This window comes from Bos indicus, chromosome 1 (genome assembly GCF_029378745.1).
Source record: "Bos indicus isolate NIAB-ARS_2022 breed Sahiwal x Tharparkar chromosome 1, NIAB-ARS_B.indTharparkar_mat_pri_1.0, whole genome shotgun sequence".
Taxonomy (NCBI): Eukaryota; Metazoa; Chordata; class Mammalia; order Artiodactyla; family Bovidae; genus Bos; species Bos indicus.
The window spans coordinates 144,501,301-144,520,030 of record NC_091760.1 but is presented as its reverse complement, the minus strand read 5'-3'; the positions used below and the strand labels follow the sequence as shown (position 1 = coordinate 144,520,030).

The 18,730-nt window shown below is 45.9% G+C and overlaps 1 protein-coding gene across 3 annotated transcripts in view; it reads right to left on the bottom strand.

Annotated features, from left to right (window-relative positions):
• Nucleotides 1–465: 465 nt before the first annotated feature.
• TRAPPC10 (trafficking protein particle complex subunit 10) overlaps nucleotides 466–18,730 on the bottom strand; it is a 75,881-nt gene continuing 57,616 nt past the window's right edge. For all 3 annotated transcript variants that reach the window (XM_070795636.1, XM_070795637.1, XM_019963528.2), the window contains exons 18-23: nucleotides 11,082–11,182; nucleotides 9,548–9,674; nucleotides 8,375–8,545; nucleotides 6,014–6,191; nucleotides 3,969–4,163; nucleotides 466–3,657 (exon numbers count right to left, since the gene is read on the bottom strand). In XM_070795636.1, the coding sequence (XP_070651737.1) occupies nucleotides 3,419–3,657; nucleotides 3,969–4,163; nucleotides 6,014–6,191; nucleotides 8,375–8,545; nucleotides 9,548–9,674; nucleotides 11,082–11,182 (1,011 nt within the window). In that variant the 3' untranslated portion in view covers nucleotides 466–3,418. The remainder of the gene's footprint in view (nucleotides 3,658–3,968; nucleotides 4,164–6,013; nucleotides 6,192–8,374; nucleotides 8,546–9,547; nucleotides 9,675–11,081; nucleotides 11,183–18,730) is intronic.

Sequence of the window (18,730 nt, the reverse complement as noted above, 5' to 3'; positions counted from 1 at the left end):
ACTGTAGGATGGCAAATATGTCTACAGAAAAACCTCAAAAACTCTCTAGACTCAGATGTCTTACTTCTAGTGTGCTATTGAGCAGTAAGGGGCTTCCCTGGTGGCTCAGCAGTAAAGAATCTACCTGCCACTACAGGAGACACAGTTTCCATCCCTGAGTCCGGAAGATCTCCTAGAGGAGAAAATGGCAACCTACTCTAGTATTCCTCCCTGAAAAATCCCATGGACAGAGGGGCCTGTCAGGTTATACAGTCCATGGGGTCGCAAGAGTCAGGAACGACCTAGCCACTAAACAACAACAACTGGGCAGTAAGTTGTGAAAAACAATCCCTAATGTTACCCCCCCCCCAATAATTAATGTTTAGTAGTCAGGAACAAGGATTAGGGAAAGAAAACAAGAATATTCGTTTTTACACACTCAATTTTCACACGCCACAGGATAAGAATGAAGTCCAAACCAGCAGGTTTCTTCTTAAAATGTGTATTTTCAGAATTATAATGCTTACATTTTAAACAGTCTTAATACAATGGCTTTAGTCTAACAATATATTACAGAATAATGTGAAAAATGACTTTCATAGTAATCTATGAAAATGGAGTTAATACCTGCAGTATCAAAGTCACCAACTTGTCACCTTTTCCAGCCACAGAACGCCAGCAAACCATCTTGACCACACTCTCAGGTCTTACAGCCTGGTGCACAGGGTGAATACATTTAGAGAAAGGGGCATTTTCATGAAAAGTCAAATTTTAAAATCACATAGGATTTCTTTTAAAGATTACAATTGACAATAAAACATTTAGATCAGGTTAGTTTGTTGTTTTATAAAAAGTAGTACAAGTTTTCATTTCATATACACACCTGGAGTGTTTTAACTTCATTTTGTAACTCAGTTTTATTTTAAACACTACTAGAATTGACCAGAAGCCTGTGTGTCTTTTCTCCGCCAACTCTGGGATACCCAGCCCCATCACCTAAGACCAGGATGGGAACCTGGCCCATGAGAGGCTGAGCTGATGATGGAGTTGCAGGTAGAAGTCATTTTCAGATTAAATACAAGAATTCCCACATTAAGAGTTATAATTTTTCCAGTCATAGGAGACCCTATGAAATTCACCAAAATTATAACTTATTTCCTTTTCCATTGGCTAGTATTTACATCTTCCACAGATATTTGTAAAATGGCTGCATACCGCTTCTTAGGATGCACATTTCCGGCTTTACAGTTGTTTAACAGCTGCTTCATTTTTACCTACAAAACCAGCTTGTCTCAAACACATAAGCCTTATTTTAAACACAACAAAAATTCAGTTACAGCCGTTTAGACTAAAAAAAAAAGTTTTAGGTGACATTCTTCATTTATGTTAAAAACAACAACAACAGAGGTACCCATGTAACTTAGATTGCAAAAGATCTTCTTGGGTAATCAACAAGGAAAAAATAAACCTGTGATAAATTTCATGTCATTCAATTTTCAGACATAAGAAACCACCATAAACATTTTGTACTTCCACTTCATTTTTTCCCTTCTGAATATGTATGTAATTAAGAGAATTTCATAGTGGAATCAGAACCCAGGGCAAAAGTCAACTGGGTATCGGGAAGCACAGACCCACATCCCCCTCTGGAAGGTCACACATGGAGGAGGGTGCCGCCCTGGACTCTTGAGGCTCACCATGCAGATGGGTGAGAGGCTTTTCTGACACTGGCGGATCTGCAGGGCAATCACCAATTTTTACAATAAAGCAAACTCGTGTTAGAAACTGTTAACTACCATTAGATTCTGAACTTCTAATTTGCTTAGTTTATTAGCTTTAAACTGCACACAAGGAAGGTAAATTTCTGAAAAATTTAATTAAATGTACCAGTATTTATCTTCTTTGTACATTTCTCCAATTTCTATAATGAAAACCAGGGGAGCAAGGATCACCACCTTTATTTGTTAAATAAGCCGGAAGACCATATACTGAAGAGACTGTGATGCTCTGCTCTCTGTTGATTTTGCCCTGTGCCTTCTTGCCCTCAGGCCACCAGGAGGTGACAGCCAGGGGCAGTGGTGGCTGCAGAAGCCTCCTTTTTCTCTAAGGCTCACACATCTGAGGTTATTCGTGAGGGCCCACCCTCTGCTGGACCGACTACACTCACTTGCATTAATCTGGTCAGGTTCAATTCCAAGCACACTTTCCTAATGAATTAAGAGTTCTCTATTTCATATGTACAAAAATACATCGCTTTGGAGAGCTGGAAAAGGTTTAATACATACAACACTTATTTACAAGCTGTGACTTTCACACCAATAAAAACAAACACACATTTATTTTGTCCTTGATTTTTGGTGCAACTTATACATAAACATCAGTTAGTATGTACTTTTAAAAATAATAAATCAACCATATGTACAATTAAATGTACAACCTAAAGCAAATTAACCCATTTGTATGGTATGACTGCCATGTAGCAGGCAGGACAGTAATAGTCCAAGACTCTTGCCCTCATACAACCAGACTAGAAATATGCTGAGAAGACCCCTCTAATCGTCATTTAAATGGAACCTCTTAATTTCTGAGACTTAAGGTGCAAAAAAAAAATACTGATTATACAGAAACAATTACATGTAAAGACTCAAAAAGAGAGAGAAAAACACAACATATTAACCCCCACATATAAAATGATAATTAAAATAAATATATATTTAATTCCAAGTGCCTATGATACCTAATCCACATGGGGGGAGAGGGGAGGAAGGGCTCCAGAAACATTTATGCCTAAATCATCTCAGTGCCGAGTGGTTTCTCATGCCCTGGCCTAGTCTTTAAGTACCTTTAAAATGGCTCCAGCTGTCAGATGCTCCAGGCCCTCCCAGTCTGACGTCCCAAGGCACAGAAGGGGTTTTTATTCCCTCCTCACCCCCATCCCTCTGCCCAGAGAGGGAGTTATTCTAGAAAAGCGCGACTAGATGACCTGGGGTAAAGGGCTGTGCTTTCCTCCTGAGGAGACACACAAGCCCACCTGGCCCAGAAACTGGGCAGCCATGTGGCAGAAAGGCATACGCGCCACTAACAAGCCCACAGGGCCTCTGTGTGTCCACCTGAAAGACATCTGGGCTTCAGGTGAAGACTGGTAGATGACAGACTGCTCAGACGAGTGGGCTCCAGAAAGCTCTCCAGGGAGCAGGGAGGAGGAGGGAGGCAGCGGGGCTCTGGGCAAACCTGGAGGATATCAGGGGGCAGGGGGAGGAAGTTAACGGCCTCTGACACCCCGGGTGACATGAACAACCAGCTGAGCATGGGGACTTCTCTGACACTCCCATGGCCAGGCAGAGTCACACAAGGCAGGCTAGAGCGAGGAGGCTGCCATTGAGTCAGGATCCTTCCGGCGCACACACGCCTGGCCCGGGGACTGTGTGAGCCCTGTGCGTCATGTGACGCTGACCTCGAGGACGTGGTCGTCTTTGCTGGGGATGACCAGGACCTGCGTGCCCGCACTCGAGTTGAAGGCCTGGCCGGGGGGCAGTGCTCGGAGCCGGGGCATCGGCAGGCCTTTGTGCTCGCTGCTGGCAGCTGAGTGCACACTGCCCCTGCTCTTGACGCTGCCGCTGTCCAGCTGGTCATCCACGTGCTTGTCCACCGACAGGCTGTCATTTTCTATCCAGCTATCTGCAAAACGAACAGGAAGTGAGACAGAGGCTACCCTGCGGTGGCCTCTCCCCACCCCGGGGAGCTGCTCGCCTCCCAAGCCGCCCTTCAAGGCACAAGGATGTCAACAGCCGCCACGCCTTTGGAGAGATGCCAGTACACAGGTCCCGGGTGGATCATCCTCGGGAGCAGAGGCCCAGGACGAGTGACCCTGACCAAGTGTTTGGTATTAGAGCACCCCGGTTCCGAGTGTGGGGCTGTTGAGCAGCACGGAGCTGCCACACACCCCGCACCGAGGGCGTGCTGCGTCCGTTACCCAACAGGGTCCCTACCCGCGTCCAGCTGTGAAGACTGTGCAGAGTGGTGGGGGAGGTACTTGAATAGCCTGACGTCGGGGAGCGGCAGGTAGCCTGCAAAGAGCGGCATCACCTCCATGTGGACTCGGTGCGTGGCCTGGGCCGTCACGGGCATGGAGATGACTCCGGAGCTCTTCCCGCACACTGCCCAGTTGCTGCTGTTGTCCACAACTGAAACAGAGAGGGAAAGCGCCATGTTTACCCAGAAAGGGCCTCCAGGGTTCACACCAAAGAAGAGGCAGCCAGTCCACGCTCGAGTGAAGTCCAGAAGTGGGGGTTTGTCCCATATCTTGGTGCCCTGGAGCTGCATCTCAAAGTAGAACACCTCTGACTGAGAAAGGAAGGTAGAGGCTGGCTACACGGGGGAAGATGGCTTCTTTCTCCTCACGTTCGTAAGTGAGCAGAGTCAACGCTGCCTTGAAAGCCCCTTGAAAATGCGGTGTAACCTCCCACCCAGCACCACGGAGGCAGCATCAGGAGTGAGGATGGAGTTGGGCGCGGGTTCCTCCATTACGCGTGGTACTGACCAGCGCATCTGATCCCAGCTCTGCCGCTCACATCAGCCCCCAACGGTTTGGGAAAAAACGGTACACATGAAGCACGGAGCTCCTCTTCGGGAACCACGGGGAGGCCGCACACACGGCAGGCGCTGCTAGGGATGCTGAGAGGCCGTGACTGTGATGTAACTCAGTGCGAGTCAAACGCTGGACTGAGCAGTCACCCACGGGCAAGGAGGGCAGGATCCTCGTTGGCTCAACAAAGGCCGATGAGGAAGCAGGGGCAGCAGAGGGCAAGCTGCCCGCAGCTGAGGCCGTGCAGAGGCCACAGCAGCACGGGGAGGGGCACACTGAACAGCGGCTCACAGAGCTGGTCCTCAGGGCGCCCGAGGGCCCCTGGCCCTGCCTCACTGTGCTGGTGTGCCCTCTGGCAGGAAGCCCGCAGCCTGAGTGCTGGCCGGGCCACTGGCTCTCAGAGCAGAGGCACCGTGTTTCCCACCGCTACAGACTGAAGAGAAGAAACTGCTGCTGTCAGTTACGGATGCTCTGCACGTAACAGTCAAAATCTAATCAATTCAGCCCTTTCGTACACGTCGTTTTTTTAACTTTAACTCTGAGATGATTACACACTCACAAGAAGTTGCAAAATAGTAGTAGTGAGAGGTCCATGCACCCACCACCCGGCTTCCTGTGCCAGGGGACACAGGCCCAGGCCTAGCACAGGTCACCAGGCACTGGGCTGGCGGCCCTCGGAGGCGAGCTCCTCAGCGTCAGGTATTCAGCAGATACCTTCTTAAAAATCAGTGGCACAAGCCTGGTGCTTGGAAGAGGCTGCCCGTGGTACAGTTCAAAACTGACCAAAACTCAGCATTCTGGGAAATGTGCATTTGCCACTGTGAGCTTGGTAGAGTCCCAACTCAAGTGCGGTGATGAGCCCAGAACTAGTGTGAACGCACAACTGTTCGGAAAATAGTTCTTTCTCAAGAGCACTATCGTTAATGGCTTTCCTAATATCTTAAAGAAAGTAAATGAAGACTTGCCTCCCTAAGCATTTTTAGAGCATAAAGGGCCTGACACCAAAACCTGAGAATCTTAGAGAAGCAGCCCAGGCCCCAGAAGAGGAGGGCTATCGAGGGGCGTCTGGGAGGCGGCAAGGAGGAGGGGCCAGGGTCTGGGTAGAGGGGTGAAAGGGGTGAAAGGAGGCTGGAGGGCGAGGGCGGGAGCGTGAGCACAGGACGCCTGGCCTGCTGAGCGAGGGGGCCTCGACTCACAGGCAGAGGACAGAGCAGCTCCAGGCATCAGTGTGCCCCAGCCCCGAGCCCCACAGCGCCTCCAACACCTCTCAGAGCAACAGCTCTGCAGTAACCGCGTCCAACACCCTGTGAGTCCAGGGCCACACCCTACAGTGGGACATGCAAACATTCTTTCAACTCTAGAATGTTCTCTCTTCAGATGAGGAGCACTGCACGTTGTGAACGACAGGGCCGAGCACAACAGTCAGGGCCAAGAAGCCTCGGGACCCACCTTCATACATCAGCTTTGTTGAAAAATACTCGTCGGATTCCGTCAGGGCTTCATCCTTATCCACCTCCAGGAGGTCCGAGAGCCGCGTGATGGACACGTCCAGGGAGCACAGTGAGCCCGTCCTACAGTGCTCCGTGCCCGGAGGGGGCGATATCTCCGCTCTCACGTTGTACAAGGTCTGGGCCAGAAAGGAGAGAGGGCAAAGGAGACAGTCAACAATCTGAGCAGACAGCTCTCTGAGGCCGTCATGGTGCTGCCTGCAGACTCGAAATTTCGAGAATGGACCAGAGGAGCAGCTGTGTGTTGGCGCCCTCTGACCGACTGAGTCCCTGTGGAGACATGTCCTCGGGAAGCCCCACCCCGAGAACCTTAAACTCTTCTTAACGTGAACATGGTCAAGCCTCTCAGGAGGAGGGAGGCTGGCCCGGTGACTCCGCACAGGCCTGTCACCAGTGTCGCGCTTCACGAGCCTCCTCTCCCCACCAACACACATTGACTTATCTGCCGGGGCTACTGTAAAGCAGGCTCTGGACCTGCCATGTCACCCTGGACACTTCAGATGCGTCAGTAAAAGACACAACGCATTACCACAACCAGTAAAATGAACAGAGTTCCTTGGAACTACCCCACAGTAAGTCCATCCTGAACCTTCTCCACGATGTTCTGTCTCTGTGACCTCCCTACCTGACAGTCACACCTGCTCACACTTGCTCACCACCCAGGACAAAGGCCCCAAACCCGCACAGGGGATGAGAGCCTGCCCCTCCACGTGCTGGCAGCCCCACTGCCACAGTAGAGGTGAACGGCCACACCAGCAGGGCGGAGGGAAGAGGCCCGGCCGGGGAAGCCCACGGCTGGAGCCCAGCTGTAACAAAGGATAGAGTCCTGACACGCTCCCCAAGATGAACGAATGCTGGAAACATCACGTCATATCAAAGCCGTCAGTCTCGAGACGATCACACTGAATGCGACTGTCCTTGCACAGGCAAGGCTCAGGCACCCTGCTCTAGAGCGGGGTAGCTCAGGGCTGTGAACAGGAGGGAGGCGTGGGAATGGGCACAGGCTTTCCTCTTGGAAGAATGAATACGATCGTGGTGCTGGTGGCCCAGCTCTTTCAATATACTAACTTCAATGAAGCGAACGCCCCTAACGGTGAACTTAACGGTGAAAGTGAAAGAGCTAGTCGTTCAGTCGTGTTTGACTCTCTGTGATCCATCCACGGTATGGCCCAGGCAAGAACACTAGAGTGGGTTGCCATTTCCTTCTCCAGGGGACCTTCCCGACCCAGGGATCAAACCCAGGTCTCCCACATTGCAGGCAGACTGTTTACCATCTGCACCACCGGGGAACTTCATGGTACAGAAATGAAACTTTAAAAAATAATAATAATTCTGTATTTCTGGTCCTCAGAATACCAGTATTGAAGACAGCAATCTACCAGGTATTTTTCTCTAGCTTTTTTACTAACCTTGTACAGGTCTAAAGGAAAATTTTTCCTATGCTCAATTTGAAAAGGAAGCAAAAAAGACAAAGTACCAGTGGAATCTGCTAATGAGTTCACTGTCACTGGCAGTAAGCAAACCACATTAAGTTTCTGCTGACTCTTCACCATGTGAATAATCTAATGTTCAATAGCTATCACCACACCAAAGGGGCATCTGCTTGTCCACAAAATGATGAACTACGCTAGTGGCTATGTTTAACTTTAAGGCCAGTATGGAACACTCAGGAAAACAGGTGGGTTTAAACAGTCTTTTGGTCAGAAGGAGGTATTAAAAAAACCGCTAATATCAAGAGCTATGCACACAAACACCTTCTCAAATGAAGCGTTGCTTGACAGTCTCCGTCGTTTAGAGAAGAAAACACCACAAAGCTGTGTGTCCACACTCTGGTTTGCGTAACACCAAGCCCAATCGTCGCACTGGACAAACAGCGCACGACGGCCTGACTCACCCAGCTCCGGGCTGCTGTTAGCTCCACACCTAACGTGCACGTGAAAGAAGATCTGCTTTCTTTTAAAAGCCTAGAGATGTAGCCGCTAATGCTCCAGATGAAAAGGAACAGGTGCAGGACACGAGGAAGTCAGTGTAAGGAAGACAACAGGGAGGAGAGGCTGCAGACGGTCATGCTCAGTGGGGGTCGCGCAGGAGGGCCCAAGGGGCAGACGCGCCACTGATGGGACCAGGGCTCTAACCACAGCTGGCCACTGCCCCCATGCCCCTACCGCTGGCCTTTTCCATGACGGGTTGCTTAATTATACTGGAAGATTTTGTCTGTTTGATTTTTAGAAGGTAAAGAATATGACATCACCTTCCATGCTTCCACCCCAGAACCCCACCAAAAAAATAAGGCGATACATACAAAAAAATTTTCCACTTGAAATTCATAGGTGTAGGGCTTTAAGGAGACAGACAGCTGTTCTTCGGAAGCTGGGGAGAATCCAGTGGAGAAGCGGCAGTGCAGAGAGGGGGGAGGCTCCTGTGTCCACTTCAGCTCCCAGACAAAGAACACGGCCTGCCTGCTGTGGATGCACTGCAAGAGAGTTGGCTGTCGCTGTGCACACGCACACACGCACACGCAGGCACACACACACACCAGACGCTCAGGGCAAGGTGTGTGTGCCCCACCAGGCGAGCGGGAGGGAGCTGGGAGGCTGTCCCCAGGCCCGCCTCCTGACACACAGGTGTGTGCTGCCGCAGCCCCGCCTCCCAGCACCTCCCGAGGCCCTGCCTGCAAAGACCATCCGGAACTGGTCAAAGGGCTTGATTCCTCAGTATTCCCTAAGCTCGACAGCACAGGGGTAAAGAATATTTCTTAGTACACAGTATCCCATACGTTTCCCAAGTGGGAAATGTCATCAAAGAATTACAGGGACACCTTTACACCATGACAATCACTATGACCTACCACTAAGTGAAGTGGGGAAAAGAACTGGTGCACCTCAGGCATCAAGTCCGCATCTTTAAGTGTGGACAGACTCAGGAAGCACTGAGGTTGGCCAAATGTGGGGGAAAGTCCTTTGAAAATGCTAGACATCAGATAGCCTTAAGAAAACCTTTGATCTTCTAAACACTCAGCACTGACTGTCTAAAAACAAACGCAACAAATGAACAGAAAGGCGGGGCCAGGATTCAGCCAGGCAGCATGAACACGAACGTGACTCCTTTACGAAGCTACCCTGACAACCCAGAGCTCGCCACTGGGCAAGGCAGCGTGTGACTGTGGGCAGGATGCAGCAGCCACTGTTGCTGGGGTGATGGCATCTACGCATCACCATGAGACTCGAGGAAGAGCTTAGAGTAAATCTGTGCGTGGAGTCTGACAAATGCAAGATTTAATTCTTCTAAAAACACAATCTGTTTCCTACTCTGTGCGCTGTGCCCCCTGACCCACAGAGGACCCTGAGCCGGCATGTCAGGGTGCTCCTCCCTGGGCGTGCACGCCCCACTACTGCCTGCGTGGCTGCTCCCTGTACATGGTCAGCTCCATGACGCCAGCACACGCTTCTCACTCTGCGTTCTACTGAGAGGTTACCTGTTCAGATTCCGTGTTTAGCGGTATTAGTCGCAGGTCGGTACTATCATGGGTGTCTACAAGACGACTATCTGACAGTTGAAAGTCAAGTTCTGACAAATTCTGGACACACACTTGAACATATTTCCTAAAGGAGAAAAAAAGATCCTGATGTTTGGGAACCTTATTAAATGCACTTTGGCTGTGTTAAGAAAACACTGGGGCACTTTCCTCGTGGTCCAGTGGTTAGGACTCCACCTTCTAATGCGGGGGGTGGGGGTGGGGGACGGTGGCTACGATCCCACATGCCTTATGCCAAAAAACCAAAATGTAAAACAGAAGCAAAACTGTAACAAACTCCACTAGGTAAAGTAGAATTAACTTGAATTTCTGTTATACATGAGAAATTTTGAAAAATCAGTCTCAAATGCAGCAACTCAGATTCTCTGTAAAGTCATTGGTGTTTTTAACCATTAATATCTACAGAATTGCTGAATCATTAATATCTGTAGAACTGTTGGTGTTTCTTTTTTTTCTAATTAATCTTTGGCCGCACTGGGTCTTCAGTGCTTTGTTCAGGCTTTCTCGAGTTGTGGAGAGCAGACGCTACTCTCTCTAGCTGCGGTGTGCGGACTTCTCATTGCGTCTCTAGCTGTGGTGTGCGGGCTTCTCATTGCGGCGGCTTCTCTTGTTGCAGAGCGTGGGCTTCAGGGCACAGGCGCCCAACAGTTGTGGTTCCCTGGCTCCAGAGCATGGGCTCAGCGGTGCTGGCGCACAGGCTTAGCTGCTTCATGGCATGTGGGATCTTCCCAGACCAGTGATGAAACCTGTGTCCCCTACACTGGCACCACGGGAAAGTCCACTGCTGGTGTTTTCAAGCACCAGACACTGCATCTCCTGATGCCCAGACACATGAAGGGTGGGATGACACCCGCGGACTTCCTTGTTCAGACACTGAATCTGAACTTGGTCCAGCCTCCAAAGCAGCGGCTCTCAAGTGGGGCCAATGTCTGGAGACATCTCTGGTTCTCACACTGGGGGTAGGGAGGGTGAAGAGTGCCCCTGGCAAAAAGTGGGGGAGAGCCAGGGGTGCTGCCAATCACCCCCCACGTGGGGTTACCTAAGGGAGTGTCAGAAGAGCTGAAGTTGAAAACCCCACCTTTGAGGTAAGAGATGGCAGCTGACAGGGAACTAGTTACACAAACCCATGATGATGTGATCAGTGGAATCCAGGTTGGCAGCTGACCCAGGTCTGTCAATGGGCCAGTGGCTTGAAAATAGGGAAGGAGGGATAAAAAGGGATCTCAGAAACAGAGGAGACTGTCTGAATCCCACATCCTACAAACCAGCTGTGCAAACTCACTCCTGAGAGAGCTGGGGAAATCTGAGTAGAGCCCGTGCACTTAGGATCCAGGGAATGACTGTGAATTTGACAGGTGGACCGCAGCATTATGGCTGTGATAAAACACGCTCAGCGTCACCAAAGTCAAGCTCTGAACAACAGGGCCTGCGTGTGGGGGAGAGTGGGAAAGAAGCAGGGCCTGAGGTCCTTTACCGTGTCCCGGACGACAGTAGGGAGTGCGTGGTCCTGAAGGGCATGCTGAATGTGAGCGCGATGACGGTGGAGTAGATGGACCATGGGCAATCGATGGACACCTGAGGAGAAACCGGGAACAGGTCTTCAGACCACTCGTCACAGGGACAGCCACCGCCACCCCTGGCCGGCCAGATCTGTGGTGGCTGCCAATTTCCTAGACCGTTAATGTGTTTACCATTCCTTATTCAGAAAGAAAAACCCCACTGAACATACCACAAAGGAAGGAGAGAAAAGGGAGTCACCGGCACGTTTCAACGGCTCCCAAGCAGACACCGCAGCTGAAAGTGCAGCCACCACCCCGCCGAACATACACACACTATTCTCACATACGCGTGGCCACAACACTAAATGCGTTCTTTAACATGCAGGAGGATATGACAAAGTGCTTTTAGTCACATATGTGCAGATGACGCTAATCAATCATTAACTATTATAAAATTAAATGAATTGTCCAAACTCTTAATCCACATGACACTGACCACATAAACCAATCAATCTGAGGGCATCGTGGAGACCCTCCACGATGGAGGGTACGGCAGATCGACTTTTAATTTTTTGAGGAAATTCCATCGTGGAGGGTCTCCACGATGCCCTCAGATTGATTGGTTTTCAGCTTAAGGAAGCTACTAACTTCCTTAAGGGCAGGAACCAGGTCTCAAACTTCTATTTATTTCCCTCATGGAACAAATGCATATACCGAGTAAAGAGCGTGCACATATTGATGTAAGTCTCGTCTCTGCTTCCTGACTCTGTATCAGGTAAGGAGGGAAGAAATTCCAAGGACTGAAAATTAAAACATTATTCTTCAGGTGCTGCCCTGTTTGATATTTGATGCCATAATCCTTCTGAAATGACTGCGTTTATTAGCCTTTTATCTTACTGCTTTTGTGCATATACTTCTTTTTGCACAAGTAACAAAAAACAAAAACAAGTAACAAAAAAAATTCACCCCTTTTTCTCAATCCCTTCTCCATACCTCATGCAGCCACCAACCTATTCTCCGTCCATGAGCTTGTCTTTATTTTTATTTTCCAGATTCCACATATAAGTTAGATCACGTGGTATATGTCTTTCTCTGACTTATTTCACTCAGCATCGTGCCCTAGATCCATCCTCCACCCATGCTGTCACAAATGGTGAGATTTCATTCTTCTTTATGGCTCAATAATATTCTTGTGTGTGTGTGTGTGTTCATCTTAAACTCATTCATTGGTGGGCGCTTTAGTTTGCTTCCATATCTTGGCTACTATTAGCAATGCTGCAATGAACATGGGGTGCAGATATCTTTTTGAGTTAGTGTTTCTGTTGTCTTCAGAAAAATACCAAGGAGTAGAATTGCAAGATTGTGTGGCAGATCGATTTTTAATTTTTTGAGGAAATTCCATACTGTTTTCTACAGTGGCTGCACCACTTTACATCCCCCACCAATAATACAGGAGGGGTACCCTTCCGCTCACACTTGGTATCTATTGTCTTTCTGAGAACAGTCACTCTGACAGGTGTAAGACGTGATCTCATTGTGGCTTTGGTTAAACTTCCCTGATGATCAGTGATGTTGAGCATTTCTTTCATGAATTTTTTGGCCTTCTATATGTCTTCTTTGGAAAAATGTCTGTTCAGATCTTCTGCCCATTTTAAAATTGGATTGCTTTTTTTTGCTATTAAGTTCCATGAGTTCCTTATATACAGACACTTATCACACGTATGATCTGGGAATACTGCCCTCCGCTCAGCAGGCTGCCCTTCCATCTCGTTGAGTCTCTCTGCTGGGTAGAGGCGTCTTAGTTTGATGGAGCCCCATTTGTTTAGTTTTGCTTTTACTGTTTTTGGTGTCAGACTGAAAAAACCGTCACCGAGGCCTATGTCAAGAACTTACTACCTGTGCTTTCTTCTAGGAGTTTTACTGTTTCGGGCCTTACTTTCAAGTCTTTAATTCATTTTGGGTTCATTTTTGTGTACCGTGTAAACTCCAGTTTCATTCCTTTGCATGTGGCTCTCCAGTTTTACCAACATCTTTTACTGAATGTCCTTTCTCCAATATATATTCTTGTATCCTTTATTATAAATTAATTGACCATATATGCAAAGATTTATTTAAAGGCTCTCTATTCTGTTCCACTGATCTAGGTGTCTATTTTTATGCCAGTATCCTAGACACTGTTTGAATTACTATAGCTTGGTAATGTAATTTGAAATCAGAGAGCATGTTATTCCCAGCTTGTACCTCTTTCTCAAGACTGCTTTTGCTATTTGGGGACTTTTGTGGTTATGCACAAACTTTAGGATTATTTCTTCTATTTCTGTGGAAAATGCCATTGGAATTTTTAAAAAGGCTGCACTGAATCTGTACATTGCCTTGGGTAGTATGGACACTTGAACAGCACTAATTTTTCTAACACATAAGCATGCAATATCTTTCCATTTATTTGTGTCTTCTTCCATTTCTTTCATAAATGTCTTTTCAGTGTCAATATACAAGTCTCTTACCTTCTTCGTTAAATTTATTCCTAGGTGTTTTATTTTTTTGATGCAATTGAAAACAGGATTTTCTTAATGTATCTGACAGCTCATTATTAGTGTAAAGAAATGTAACAGATTTCTACATATTGATTTTTTATCCTGCAACTTCATGAAATTTGTTTACTAGTTCAAATAGTTTTTTGTTGGAATCTTTAGATTTTTCTATATATAAAAAGGGGCTTCCTGGTAGCTCAGCTGGTAAAGAATCCACCCACAATGCAGGAGACCTGGGTTTGATCCCTGGGTTGGGAAGATCCCCTGAAGGAGGGCATGGCAACCCACTTCAGTATTCTTGCCTGGAGAATCCCCATGGACAGAGAAGCCTGGCGGGCTACAGTCCAAGGGGTCACAAAGAGTTGGACACGACTGAGACTAAGCAAACAATAGTTTTTTGTTGGAATCTTTAGATTTTTCAATATACATAATATCATGTCATCTTCAAATAGTGAGTTTTATTTCTTCCTTTCCAACAGAGATGACTTTTATTTTTCTTGCCTAATTGCTCTAAGATTTTCAATACAATATTGAGAAAAAGTGGTGAGTGTCCTTGTCTTTTTCCTGATCTGAGAAGAAGCACTTTCAGCTTTTCACCGTTGAGTACGATACTGACTGTGGGCCCACCATATACGGCCTTTATTATGTTGAGGTACATTCCCTCTATTCTGACTTGGTTGATAATTTTTATCATAAATGGATGTTGAATTTTGATACACCTTTGCTGTATCTATCAACAAGACCATATAATCCCGTTTGATCATGGTGCATAATATATGCTGAATTTGGTTTGCTAGTATTTGGCGCAGGATTTTTGTACTCATGTTCATCAGAGATACTGGTCTGTAATTTTCTTTTCTTGTGGTGTCCTTATCCGGTTTTGGTATCTGGGTAATGCTGGCCTCATAAAATGAGTTTGGAACAAGAGTTCCTTCCTCTTCTATTTCTGGGAAGAGGTTGAGAGGACTGGTACTTGAATGTTCAGTAGAATCACCAGTGAAGCCATCTGGTCTTAGACTTTTGTTGGGGGTTTTCTGATTTCTGATTCAATTTCCTTATTAGTAATCAGTCCATTCAGATTTCCTATTTCATCATGATTCAGTCTTGGTAGGTTGTATGATCCAACAGATGTTGGCAATTTGATCTCTGGTTCCTCTACCTTTTCTAAATCCAGTTTGAACATCTGGAAGTTCTTAGTTCACATACTCTCGAAGCCTGCCTTGGAGAATTTTGACCATTACTTTGCTAGTGTTTGAGATGAGTGCAACTCTGCGGTACTTTGAATATTCTTTGGCACTGTCTGCCTTTGGAATTGGAAAGAAAACTGACCTTTTCCAGTTCTGTGGCCACTGCTGAGTCTTCCAAATTTGCTAGTATATTGAGTGCAGCACTTTCACACCATCATCTTTTAGGATTTGAAATAGCTCAACTGGAATTCCATCACCTCCACTAGCTTTGTTCATAGTGATGCTTCCTAAGATCCACTTGACTTTGTGTTCCAGGATGTCTGGCTCTAGGTGAGTGATCACACCATCTGAGTGGTTATCTGGGTCATGAAGATCTTTTTTGTACAGTCCTGTGTATTCTTGCCACCTCTTCTTAATATCTTCTGCTTCTGTTAGATCCATACCGTTTCTGTCCTTTATTGTGCCCATCTTGGCATGAAATGTTCCCTTAGTATCTCAATTTTCTTGAAGAGATCTCTAGTCTTTCCCATTACATTGTTTTCCTCTATTTCTTTGCACTGATCATGAAGAAGGCTTTCTTATCTCTCCTCGCTATTCTTTGGAACTCTGCATTCATAGTAGTCTCTTACGACACTATCTGTGAGGGCAGCTGTAACATCTCTTTCCTTTCTGATTTTGAGTTCTCTCTTTTGTTCTTGGTGAGTCTGGCTAAAGGTTGGTCAATTTTATCTTGTCAAAGAACCAGCTCTTGGTTTCACTGATCTCTTCTACTGTCTTTTCAGTATCTACTTCATTTGTTTCTCCTATGATCATCTGTAATTTCTTCCTTCCATTAAATCTGGGCTTTGCCCTTCTTTTTCTAGTTCCCTGAGGTCTGAAGTTGTTTGAGATTTTATTTCTTAAGGAAAGCATGTATTGCTATGACTTTCCCTCTCAGAACTGCTTATAATGGATCCCAGACATTCTGATATGTTACATTTCCACGTGCACTTGTCTCAAGGTAGGTTTTTATTTCTCTTTTGGTTTCTTCTTTGACCCACTGGCTATTCAACAGCACATTGTTTAATCTCTAGATATGTGTGCATTTTGCAGTTGTCTTCATGAAATTAATTTCCAGTTTTATACCACTGTGGCTAGAAAAGATGCTTGATATGATTTCCATCCAATTAAGTTTACCAAGACTTCTGTTGCAGCCCGATATACTCTATCTCAGAAAATATTTCATGTGTAATTCAGAAGAATGTGTATTTTGTTGTTTCTTGATGGTATATTCTGTAAATGTCTGTTAAATCCATCTAGTCTAACACACTTAAGGCCAATGTGTCCTTATTCATTTTGTCTGAGGGATCTATCCATTTATAGAAGTGGAGTATTACAGCCCCCTACTATTACTATATTGCTATTTCTTTGTTTAAATATGTTAATATTTGCTTTATATTTTAGATGCTCCTGTGTTCGGCACATAAATACTTACAAATGATATCTTCTTAATGGACTGACCCCTTTATAATTACCTAACATCCTGCCTTGTCTTTTATTAATAGTCTTAAAGTCTCCTTTTTCTGATGTAAGTGTAGCTACTGCTTTTCATTTGCATGAATTAGCTTTTCCATCCCTTTACTCCGTGTGTCCTTACATCTAAAGTCTCTTGTAGGCAACTTAAAGATGGGTCTTTTTTTTTTTTTTTTAAATATTTATTGTTATTTACTTATTGTTCATTTGGCTGTGTGGGGTCTTCGTTGTGGTTACGTGGGATTTTTATTTGCAGCGCAGGAACTCTTAGTTGTGGCACGTGGGATCCAGTTCCCTGACCAGGGATCAAACCCGGGCCATTAGCATAATTAGCATTGGGATCACAGAGTCCTAGCCACTGAACCACCAGGGAAGTCCCAGATCTTGGTTTTTTAATTTATACAGCTACTTTGTCTTCTAAGTGGAGAACTTAGTCCATTTATATTTAAAGTAATTATTGATAGGTACATACTTACTGTCATTTTGTTAATTCTTTTCTGGCTGTTTTTACAGTTCATCTTTGTTCCTATCTTCTCTTGCTCGCTTCCTTTGTGGTTTGATGCCTTTCTTTAGTGGTATGTCTATATTCCTTTATCTCTTGTACCCTTACTATAGGTTTTTGCTTTGTGATTATCATGATGCTTATATATAACAAATTATATTTATAACAGTCTATTTTAAGCTGATTAACAACTTAAGTTTGATCTCATTTTAAAACTCAAAATTTTAACTCCCTCCTCCAATGTTTGCTTTTGAGATAATCATATTTTACATCTTTTTATCTTGTGCATCCATCCCTCTTAAATAATAATTATAATCATAGCTATTTTCACTTTTTAAAAAACCCTTCATACTAGCTTTATAAGTGACTAACCCATTACCTTTATCAAATCCATTACCTTTCCATTGTGTTTCTGTTACTGTAATTAAGAGTATCTTTTCATCTTAAAGAAATCTCTTTAACATTTCATAGATGGCCAGTTTAGTGGTGATAAACTCCTTTAATTTTTACTTGTCTGGAAAACTCTATCTTTCCTTCAATTCTGAATAACAACTTTGCCACGTATTCTTGGTTGGAAGTCTTTTTCCCCCCAGCATTTTAGTACATTGCGCCCCTCCCTTCCGGCATCTAGTCTGCTGCTGACCCCCTCTAGTGTATTTTTCAGCTCATCTATTGTACCCTTTCGGAGAAGGCAATGGCACCCCACTCCAGTACTCTTGCCTGGAAAATCCCATGGACCGAGGAGCCTGGTAGGCTGCAGTCCATGGGGTTGCTAAGAGTCAGACACGACTGAGCGACTTCACTTTCACCTTTCACTTTCAAGCATTGGAGAAGGAAATGGCAACCCACCCCAGTGTTCTTGCCTGGAGAATCCCAGGGACAGGGGAGCCTGGTGGGCTGCCGTCTATGGGGTCGCACACAGTCGGACACGACTGAAGCGACTTAGCAGCAGCAGCAGCATTGTACCCTTCAGCTCTGAGACTTTTATTTGGTACTTTCTTATGTCTTCTCTCTATTTGCTGTTTTCATCCATTTTTCTCCCAGTTCAATACGCATCTTTACAACCATCACTTTGAATTGTCTATCAGATAAATTACTGATCTCTGTTTCATTAAGGTTTCTACTGAGGCATTACCTGCTCTTTCATTCTGGAACACGCTCCTCCGTTCCTCTGTCTACACAGTGGCTGAAGCAACCACCTCTCCCAGTCCTGACAGAGGCCTCACGTAGGAGACAAACAGTCCGCTTTGCCCCAGCTCTCGGTTGTCTCTGTGTTTGCCCAAGCAGCCTATTAGATTTTCAATGGCTCCAGAAGCTGAGGATGCGCCAGGACCTGTCACAGTCCCGAAAGGGAGGATCTCAGCAACTACATTCAGGCTAGACTGAATGTTTGGAAGCTAGACTCTCAGGCAGCAGCTTTTAAAAGTTTGCCAGAAAGACAGTCCCATGGGACCACAAGTATACACTTCAACCCTTGGGTTGTTCAAAAGCCCTCAGAACGGGTACCTGTGTTACGAGACATGGACAGAATCAGAGTAAGCATGATGCAAGTGCAGGTTCTGCGAGCTGATGGATTGTGGACTTAGGACTAACGTTATGAATCCCTCAAATAACAATCAATAAATACCCATATCAAAGGATAAAATGATAGCAGTCTTCCTTGCTAAGTACGATGTGATGTTTCAGGGAACAAAAAGTGAAGCACACCAAGACACAGAACTCCATCTAGCCTAATCACCAGGACAAATGGACCACAGAGGCAAAACTTCTGCCTTCTAAACAAAACCTGTATCTCTTACAGTGAACTGTCCTTCCTCAAGGTGCGACAGAAAAGTTAAAGCCTGTTTGTCTCTGTCTTTGAAAGATGTACCCCTTATCTAAGGCTGATTCAC